Raw genomic sequence first — 11,248 nt, forward strand, 5'->3', positions numbered from 1 at the left:
CTTCAGGTCATCTATAAAGCCCCGCCTTATCTCAGCTCACTGGTCACCGTAGCAACACTGGTCACCCCCAAAGCCAACAACTCCTTTGGCCACCTTTCCTTCCAGTTCTCTGTTGCCAATGACTGGAACAAATTGCAAAAATCACTGAAGCTGGAGAACTACAGTGGGGCAAAAAAGTATTTAGTCAGCCACCAATTGTGCAAGTTCTCCCACTTAAAGATGAGAGAGGCCTGTAATTTTCATCATAGGTACACTTCAACTATGACAGACAAAATGAGAAAGAAAATCCAGAAAATCACATTTGTAGGAGTTTTTATGAATTTATTTGCAAATGATGGTGCACAATTGGTGGCTGACTAAATACTTTTTTTGCCCCACTGTATATCTCCCTCACTAGCTTTAAGCATCAGCTGTCAGAGCAGTTTACCGATCACTGCACCTGTACACAGCCCATCTGTAAATAGCCCTCCCAAGTACCTCATCCCCATGTTGTTATTTTTGCTCTTTTGCACCCCAGTATCCCCCCGATTCGCACATCATCATCTGCATATCTATCACTCCAGTGTTAATGCTACATTTTAATTATTTCGCCACTATGGCCTATTTTATAGCCTTACCTCCTTAATCTTACTACATTTGCGCACACTGTATATCTTTTTTTATATTGTGTTATTGACTCTACTTTTGTTTAACCCATGTGTAAGTCTGCGTTATTGTTTTTGTGAACTGCTTTGCTTTATCTTGGCCAGGTCGCAGTTGTAATAAATAAAACAATGATGCTCTTGGGGAATCCCCGTCGCCATCTGGGTGGGTGGTCCAAATGATTAGCCAAGCAAGGGAAGTTTGCAACCTAAGCCCCTCAGCCCTCGTTTATAGTTGGCTTTAAGAATGTACAATTATGTTCACCCCGGTCCTGAAACTCCCCATAAAACAACATCAATGGAGAAGTCCACGTAAGTAAAAACGAATGCAAATAAATTACACATTTTCCTACTACATAAAAAATAAAATTGTTTGTTTATTTTTTGTTATATTTTGGTAAATGTAGAAATAAAACATTTCCCTTCTACAGAAGTTCCAGCTTGGCAAGCTAACGTAAGTTAGCGAATTAATTTGATAGCTATCATACTGTAGGCGTATATTAATAATTATATATTTCATATAAGTAAACATCCACTCATTGAATGTGGCGCATATAAAGCACCCACAAGTCACCGGTGGCTGAAAACACAATCATCGCGGGATGAACGAGTGATGGATTTACGGGCAAGGATGGTCCATTTAAAAAATAATAAAAATCATTCCCCATCGCCCTGCAAGTGTATACTCGTCAGACGTCATGAAACGTCATCAGAAGTGTCCACTTAATTTGAGGGCTGAGGGAATAGGGTGTGTCTTTTTAAGCGTTTGGAACGAAGAGTTAAGAGAAAATAAAGATGGCGCTGCCCATGTTAAGAGGTTGCAACTGTAGCAGACTGCCTTCAATACTGAGTCGTTTCTTGAAACCCGAGCACGTTGTGCTTCCCCGGCCCAATAAGACCACCCGCCTGGTTCCTACTTTGTCCGGTGGTGTTGTGTCCACCGTTCGACCTTACAGCTCTGATCGAGGTGGAGGTAAACAAAACCAGAAGGTGGTTGTGCTCGGCATCCCCAACCCTTTAATATGGTTCCGAACCCGATTATACTACTTTTTGATTCGGGTTTATTTAGACAAGGAATTCAACATCGAAGAATTTACAGAGGGATCGAAACAGGTAGGTAGGTTACAATCCGTGGAATGAGTGGTCTTTAGCAAGTGGAAGCTTGCTAGACCAGAAATACTTTATTTCTTTAAGTATTTATGGCATAGACCCATCCAGCTAGACAAGGTGGGCGTTACTGCAAATCCCACTTTTGTGCACAGTTCAGTTCTGGTTAAATAAGTGACTGTCGTCGTCCCCGCCGTGTGTTGTTGCAGGCATTCTCCCATGTTTCAAGACTATTGTCAGGGAGTCAATTTGAGTCGCTTGAAGGTCTGGTTGCTAAAGACGTGAGTATGATATACTCAGACATTTTTGCTAAAACAATTTCTGTGTAGCATTGATATGATACCTGGTAATTTCAACAGCATTCTCTGCAGACATTCGGCCCTTAATCATATTTCCTCCTTCAATTTTCTCCCACACAGCTGATTGCAAAACTGGAAGAGAAATGTGCTCTGCTCCCTCCAAGTCACCTGCAAGCGCTTTCTGCAGATCTGGAAGACTTGGTGTACACAACACCAGGGGATGTTGGCATCTATTATGATGATGATGGTAAGAGCCAGATTATGTTAGTGTATTTTTTGTTGTTCTTATTTGTGACTGTCCTGCTAATTTTTTTAAATACATTTTTCTTATGTAGAAAAAAATCGATTAAAAAATAATATATATATTTTACATGTAATAAAAGTAAAGACTCGGAGCTAGAACATGGGATATCATACACTACAGTTGATGCAAAATGGGGAAAGTAATTCTGCTTTGAAAGTTGATCAACTTGTAACCCCACTTTTGGCCCCTGAATTGTTTTGGTACACCTACTGGAGAGCTCTTCTTTGTCTACACCCATTGAGCATCGTTCACATCCTCTTAAGCCTTAGCCCCACCCATCTATTTGATGATTCACATGTGAGGCCATGTCCTAAACCGGTGATTCCCAAACTTTTATAGTCCCATACTAGAGGTCGACCGATTAATCGGCATCGCAAATTAAATGAAATCAATATGCTAGCTCTCATGCTTAGCCTTTTGTTAACAACACTGTCATCTCAGATTTTCAAAAATATGCTTCTCTACCATAGCAAACTAGCATTTAGCGTTAGCATTTAGCATTTAGCGTTAGCATTAGCAGGCAACATTTTCACAAAAACCAGCAAAAACATTCAATAAATCATTTACCTTTGAAGAACTTCGGATGTTTTCAATGAGGTGACTCTCAGATAGATAGCAAATGTTCGGTTTTTCCTGAAAGATTTTTTGTGCAGGAGAAATCGGTCCGTTTGGTGCGGCACGTTTGGCTACCAAAAAAAAAAAAAATTCAGTTATCCAAACGCCTAACTTTTTTCCAAATTAACTCCATAATATCGACTGAAACATGGCAAACGTTGTTTAGAACCAATCCTCAAGGTGTTTTTCACATATCTCTTCAATGATGTATCGTTCCTGGAAGTATCCTTCTGTATCGCAAGTTACAATGAATGCCACTGGGAATTACGCACCAATTTAGACAAAGGCCACCGGACGGCCCCCTGGCAAATGTAGTCTCTTATGGCCAATCTTCCAATGATATGCCTACAAATATGCCACAATGCTGCAGACATCTTGGATGAACAGAGCGCATAAGCTCGTTCACAGCATATTCACAGCTATATAAGGAGACGTTAGTAAACACAGCGTCAAAAATCCTGTTCATTTCCTGTTTGAAGTTTCATCTTGGTTTCGCCTGTAGCATTAGTTCTGGGGCACTCACAGATAATATCTTTGCAGTTTTGGAAACGTCAGAGTTTTGTTTTTTCCAAGGCTGTCAATTCCATGCATAGTCGCATCTTTTCGTGACACAATATTGCGCTTACAACGGGCACGTCTTTTTATCCAATAATGACATAGCGCCTCCATAGGTTGAAGAGGTTAACTACACAGGCTTGATGATATTACTAGTTTAACTAGCTTGTCCTGCGTTGCATATAATCAAAATAACAGGCACCGCATTATCATCAAATCACAGCCTACTTCTCCAAACAAGTGATTATTTAACAAAAGCTCATTTGTGAAAAAAGCACTATCGTTGCACCAATCTCAACCACACTGCACACTGCCCTAACCCACCTGGACAAGAGGAATACCTATGTGAGAATGCTGTTCATCGACTACAGCTCGGCATTCGACACCATAGTACCCTCCAAGCTCGTCATCAAGCTCGAGACCCTGGGTCTCGACCCCGCCCTGTGCAACTGGGTACTGGACTTCCTGATGGGCCGCCCCCAGGTGGTGAGGGTAGGCAACAACATCTCCTCCCCGCTGATCCTCAACACGGGGGCCCCACAATGGTGCGTTCTGAGCCCTCTCCTGTACTCCCTGTTCACCCACAACTGCGTGGCCACGCACGCCTCCAACTCAATCATCAAGTTTGCGGACGACACAACAGTGGTAGGCTTGATTACCAACAACGACGAGACGGCCTACAGGGAGGAGGTGAGGGCCCTCGGAGTGTGGTGTCAGGAAAATAACCTCACACTCAACGTCAACAAAACTAAGGAGATGATTGTGGACTTCAGGAAACAGCAGAGGGAACACCCTCCTATCCACATCGATGGAACAGTAGTGGAGAGGGTAGCTAGTTTTAAGTTCCTCGGCATACACATCACAGACAAACTGAATTGGTCCACTCACACTGACAGCGTCGTGAAGAAGGCGCAGCAGCGCCTATTCAACCTCAGGAGGCTGAAGAAATTCGGCTTGTCACCAAAAGCACTCACAAACTTCTACAGATGCACAATCGAGAGCATCCTGGCGGGCTGTATCACCGCCTGGTACGGCAACTGCTCCGCCCTCAACCGTAAGGTTCTCCAGAGGGTAGTGAGGACTGCACAACGCATCCCCGGGGGCAAACTACCTGCCCTCCAGGACACCTACACCACCCGTTGTTACAGGAAGGCCATAAAGATCATCAAGGACATCAACCACCCGAACCACTGCCTGTTCACCCCGCTATCATCCAGAAGGCAAGGTCAGTACAGGTGCATCAAAGCTGGGACCGAGAGACTGAAAAACAGCTTCTATCTCAAGGCCATCAGACTGTTAAACAGCCACCACTAACATTGAGTGGCTGCTGCCAACACACTGTCATTGACACTGACCCAACTCCAGCCATTTTAATAATGGGAATTGATGGGAAATTATGTAAATATATCACTAGCCACTTTAAACAATGCTACCTTATATAATGTTACTTACCCTACATTATTCATCTCATATGCATATGTATATACTGTACTCTACATCATCGACTGCATCCTTATGTAATACATGTATCACTAGCCACTTTAACTATGCCACTTTGTTTACTTTGTCTACACACTCATCTCATATGTATATACTGTACTCGATACCATCTACTGTATGCTGCTCTGTACCATCACTCATTCATATATCCTTATGTACATATTCCTTATCCCCTTACACTGTGTGTAAGACAGTAGTTTTTGGAATTGTTAGTTAGATTACTTGTTGGTTATCACTGCATTGTCGGAACAAGAAGCACAAGCATTTCGCTACACTCGCATTAACATCTGCTAACCATGTGTATGTGACAAATAAAATTTGATTTGATTTGTACCTAACCATAAACATCAATGCCTTTCTTAAAATCAATGCACAAGTATATATTTTTAAACCGGCATATTTTGTTAAAATAAATTAATGTTAGCAGGCAATATTAGCAAATATCTATATCTAGGAAACCAGGCAACTAAAAGCAACTTTCTAAACAATGTTTTGATTCGATTCTAGCTTGTTAGCTAGCTAGCCAGTTCAAATAATGACCTTATCATTTTGCTGTCATTTTAACTTTAGCTAATTTGTATTCATTATTACAGGACAATAAACAAACAACAAGATCCTTATTTACAAGACAATGGCGAAGTAATTACAGAAAATGGCTTAGTTGTCAGTGTGATTAAATAAAAGCAGGGCATTCGACCAGATAATGTTTTTACTTGTACACATGTCTCGTTGGCCTAACGTTATATCCAAATTTGACTTTGGTGCAGGTCATGTTGTTCTTCACATTGCCGTCTCTGGTAAAGACACACCATATCAAATAAAATCAACATTTTTGCAATGAAAACGACTTTGACAAAATTAGAAACGTATAATATTTGAAAATGTAGCTAGCTTGACTCTTTCCTGTATAGATGGTTGAACGCTTCTCCATGTGTGTGAGGGATGCAATGGTTGACATTGTGTTTTTTTTCAGTTATAAAACAAACTAGGCTCGTAATTGAACAATTTTATTTGTATTTAAAGATGGCATACAAGTTTGTTATTAAGGCACATGAAAGTTCCCATTTCTGCCAAAAAAAATCATTTTGATAAAAAAATATACATGTTTACTTTCAAATGCCAAACCCGTGGAGTAGTGACGCGCTATATACGACTAGTTTCCTGAAACGTGTCACATATTGTGTTTTTTATATCTTTTACATTTGTCTTAAATAATATCATAGTCACTACTGCATACAGAGTGATACTGTTGGGGAATGTAACTAATAAGCTAATGAAGAAGAATTGCTCTTTCTCACACACACACACACACACACACACACACACAAACATGCGGATCAAGATCAGATGGCCAAGACACACACACAGGCTGGCGCACACACACTACAGGCTCTCCTAGGCTGAACATGCAATGATTATACTAATAATGACTTAATTTAGTAACTGTTGACTGTGACCCAACTAATAACCAGGCTGATGAGGCCTTAAGAACACATCCTTGTTTAAACTTTAATAACCAGCATAATACAGAAAATACTAACACTTACTAACAAAAGCAACATGTATGCTGAGACGAGCATATTGGCTGAAATGGGCAGAAGGCAATATAAACATGGCAGATGACTGTTATGCAATTCACTAACACTGGTGGTTCTCAGAGAATGCATATCTTCATAAACAGTACCAGTCAAAAGCTTGGCCACACCTACTCATTCAAGGGTTTTTCTTTATTTTTTAAACTATTTTCTACTTTGTAGGATAATAGTGAGGACATCAAAACTATGAAATAACACACATGGAATCATGTAGTAACCAAAAAAGTGCTAAACAAATCCAAGTATATTTTATATTTGAGATTTTTCAAATAGCTACCCTTTGCCTTGATGACAGCTTTGCACACTCTTGGCATTATCTCAACCAGCTTCACCTGTAATGCTTTTCCAACATTCTTGAAGGAGTTCCCATATATGCTGAGCATTTGTTCGCTGCTTTTCCTTCACTCTGCAGTCCAACTCATCTCTAACCATGTCAATTGTGTTGAGGTCGGTTGATTGTGGAGGCCAGGTCATCTGATGCAGCTCGCTGTCACTCTCCTTCTTGGTCAAATAGTTGTTTTGTCATTGTTCTAAAAACATTTCTCTCCTCTTTCAGGGCAGAAGTTTGTCAGTATTCTGATGAGATACTGGTATCTGACAAGTGCCCGGTTGCCTGAGGAATCATTGGAGGGAACACGTATCTTTCAGGTGGCCATGGGTGGTGAGGGTGAGCCGGAGACAAAGAGACTGCTCACAGCCAACTATGAGTGAGTTTTCTTTGTATTTTGTTTTTGCTGAAGTACGATGTCACAGTTGATTTAATTGTCTACAGTTGGAGGTAGCTGTGATAAAGCATTCATACTTAATCTGACAAAGAGAGAACACTGAGGCTGTGTTTACACAGGCAACCCATTCTGATATTTTTGCCACTAATTGGTGTTTCGACCAAACAGATCAGATCTTTTGACAATAATTATGCAAAAGATCAGAATTGGGCTGTCTTAGGCTGCATTTACAAAGTCTGCAAACAGTTTCTCAGGGATGAGCCCACTGAGATCCTATATCTGTTCCCTAGGATCAACTACCTGCATTAACCACCTTTGCATGTCTCTCAAATGACTCAAGTGTTTAATGTATAGACTTCCTGTTTTAACAACTCTTTATCTATCATGGCTGTTGGCAGATTCCAAAGGGAGTTTACTAAGGGGGTGTTGCCAGACTGGACCATCACCAGGATAGAGCACTCGAAGCTGCTGGATTAAACTAGGATTGAATGGATATGGAGAGTGGTAGAGAAGCAGGAAACAGAAGACCATCCTTCCTGCTCACCCTACGAGAATATCCCCCCACCTGCTAAAATCTTGATGGCCCTCAGGAGCAAAATGACTCTCAAAGCCAAGACCAGGAGAGACATGGGGAATATTTGAGGCCAACTTTCTATCTGCCAGAAGTCACATACTATCCGCTGTAGAAAAAGTACAAAAGTCAAACATGTCTCTTCGTAGTTTACTACTGTTCAGACATCCATGCAAGACCAGTTGTTCCCACTTGTCTCAGGCAGCATCGCAATCTGTGGTCCAAACTAGGCTTTGTTTGTCAGCTCTGCTTTTAGAGCCTGATATTCTTCCTTCTGTTCAATGGGGAGGGTAGACAAGGGACAACTGTCACACGTTGTTCTCCTAAACATTTGAGTGAAGTTGAAATGTATAGACTAAACCCTCCCCCCACCAAAAAAGAGAAAATACAGGTTTTATATATTCTCTCTCTCTCAAAAGTTTTTAATCCCCCCCCCACACCCCAGTTCCCCAACAGCTGCCCCTCAACCATCTGAGGAAAAATAAAATAAAAGCCAATGCAATAAACTAAAGACATCAAGGGCAACAAATCATAACAGCTAGGCCAACTGAATATGTTTGAGTGCATGTATGGTGTTATCTACGTGTGTGTGTGTGTGTGCATTTGAATGAGTGTGTATATGCATGTGTACAAACACCTGCACGACATCAGCCTCAGGAAAACAGGAAGTAGCTGTAACATCACTGCCCCTCCGCCCAGCAACTCCACTCCCACTTGTCTCCAATTCCACATCCCAACCCTCAGCTTCCCTCAGCCCTTATTTGAGCTGTTCTTGATATAATATAGATGTGGTCTTTTATCAAACTGGGCAATCTTCTGTATACCATCCCTACCTTGTCACAACACAACCAATTGGCTCGAATGCATTAAGAATTATATAAAGTCCCCAAATGAACTTGAAGTGACTACCTCAGGAAGCTGGTTGAGAGAATCTCAAGAGTGTGCAAAGCTGTCACCAAGGGAAAGGGTGGCTATTTGAAGAATCTCGAATATAAAATGTTTTTACTTGTTTAAAGCGTTTTTGGTTACTACATGATTCCATGTGTTATTTCATAGTTTTGATGTCTTCACTATTATTATACAATGTAGAAAATTACTAATAAAGAAAAACCCTTGAATGAGTTGGTTCTAAAACTTTTGACCGGTAGTAGGTAGTATGTGTGTGTGTGTGTGTGTGTATATGATATATATATATATGTTTCAAACTTGGGATAATTGGATACAAATAGTGCCTTAAATGTGGGCACTATTTAATTTGGCCAACTCCTTCCATAGAACTAATATTTCATATGACATCACTGTCCATTTTTCGCCTGCTACATTAGGTCAGAGAGGAAGAGGCGAAGCGAGAGCGTTTACTCCACCCAAAATCTGTCCACAAAAATACAACCATGAAAGGAGGAATTTTTCTATGGAGGTTAATGAGTGTTGAATTTTATTGCTAATTTCCTACGTGAGGCTTATTTAATTGAATGGACGTTGGTTATATCTATACGAATGCACTGATATGTGGACACACATGGCATTTTGTCAACTTTAAGAAAAATGACATCGGCGTTTCAGCCAGGTCACCTGTAATGCAAGTCCATATTAGACATCCATAACATAACATCAGGTGTACTATGGGAACTGTAGTCCTCTTAATTCAGAAAATCACAAAGGTGTTTTTGATTTTGTAAAAATGTTTTGTTGAAGACAAATCAAAAATACAACAATTCATCAGATTTTCATGTAGACTACAGTACAGTCTGACTTGGCTCACCTTCCACATGGCTCAGGTTAGTTTTTAGGTCATAATACAGTCCCTTAAACTGAAACTTAAGCATTTAGAACATGTACAGTGCAAGAGTGTAATGATGCTGTATCTGGTGTTTGCTCACCATCCTGACATATCCCCACTAACCAAGTTGACCTTGCCTCTTAACTCTAAGTGCCAGTGCATCAGCAGCTACAGTTGAAGTCAGAAGTTTACATGCACTTTAGCCAAATACATTTAAACTCTGGAGGTGTGTTTTGGGTCAACAAAGAATAATCCCACTAAGCCAAAAACCAGATGGGATAGCGTATCACTGCAGAATGCTGTGGTAGCCATGCTGGTTAAGTGTTCCTTGAATTCTAAATAAATCACTGACAGTATATTGAATATTGGTTAGAAAAATAAGTCTATATACAATGTGAGCAAATGAGGTGAGATAAGGGAGGTAAAGGCAAAAAAAGGCCTTGGTGGCGAAGTAAATACAATATAGCAAGTAAAACACTGGAATGGTAGATTTGCAGTGGAAGAATGTGTAAGGTAGAGACAAATAATGGGGTGCAAAGGAGCAAAATAAATAAATACATTAGGGGGAGAGGTAGTTGTTTGGGCTAAATTATAGATGGGCTATGTACAGGTGCAGTAATCTGCGAGCTGCTCTGACAGCTGGTGGTTAAAGCTAGTGAGGGAGATAAGTGTTTCCAGTTTCAGAGATTTTTGTAGTTTGTTCCAGTCATTGGCAGCAGAGAACTGGAAGGAGAGGCTGCCAAAGGAAGAATTGGTTTTGGGGGTGACCAGAAAGATATACCTGCTGGAGTGCGTGCTACAGGTGGGTGCTGCTATGGTGACCAGCGAGCTGAGATAAGGGGGGACTTTACCTAGCAGGGTCTTGTAGATGACATGGAGCCAGTGGGTTTGGCGACGAGTATGAAGCGAGGGCCAGCCAATGAGAGCGTACAGGTCGCAGTGGTGGGTAGTATATGGGGCTTTGGTGACAAAACGGATGCACTGTGATAGACTGCATCCAATTTATTGAGTAGGTTATTGGAGGCTATTTTGTAAATGACATCGCCGAAGTCGAGGATCGGTAGGATGGTCAGTTTTACAAGGGTATGTTTGGCAGCATGAGTGAATGATGCTTTGCTGTGAATTAGGAAGCCAATTCTAGATTTAACTTTGTATTGGAGATGTTTGATGTGAGTCTGGAAGGAGAGTTTACAGTCTAACCAGACACCAAGGTATTTGTAGTTGTCCACATATTCAGTCAGATAAGTCAGAACCGTCCAGAGTAGTGATGTTGGACGGGCGGGCAGGTGCAGGCAGCGAGCAGTTGAAGAGCATGCATTTATTCTTACTTGTATTTAAGAGCAATTGGAGGCCATGGAAGGAGAGTTGTATGGCATTGAAGCTCATCTGGAGGGTTGTTCACACAGTGTCCAAAGAAGGGCCAGAAGTATACAGAATGGTGTCATCTGCGTAGAGGTGGATCAGAGACTCACCAGCAGCAAGAGCAACATCATTGATGTATACAGAGAAGAGAGTCGGTCCAAGAATTCAACCCTGTGGCACCCCCATAGAGACTG

The 11,248-nt window shown here is 41.2% G+C and overlaps 1 protein-coding gene across 1 annotated transcript; it reads left to right on the forward strand.

The window, feature by feature from the left end:
* Window positions 1–1,221: 1,221 nt before the first annotated feature.
* Window positions 1,222–9,033, forward strand: LOC124013906 (m-AAA protease-interacting protein 1, mitochondrial-like). Its single transcript, XM_046328499.1, has 5 exons — window positions 1,222–1,754; window positions 1,958–2,029; window positions 2,168–2,294; window positions 7,173–7,323; window positions 7,740–9,033. Exons 1-5 carry the CDS (start codon window positions 1,437–1,439, stop codon window positions 7,816–7,818), a joined length of 747 nt encoding a protein of 248 aa, XP_046184455.1. The 5' UTR covers window positions 1,222–1,436; the 3' UTR covers window positions 7,819–9,033.
* Window positions 9,034–11,248: the final 2,215 nt, after the last annotated feature.

The sequence above is a fragment of the Oncorhynchus gorbuscha genome, linkage group LG01 (assembly GCF_021184085.1).
Source record: "Oncorhynchus gorbuscha isolate QuinsamMale2020 ecotype Even-year linkage group LG01, OgorEven_v1.0, whole genome shotgun sequence".
Lineage (NCBI taxonomy): Eukaryota > Metazoa > Chordata > Actinopteri > Salmoniformes > Salmonidae > Oncorhynchus > Oncorhynchus gorbuscha.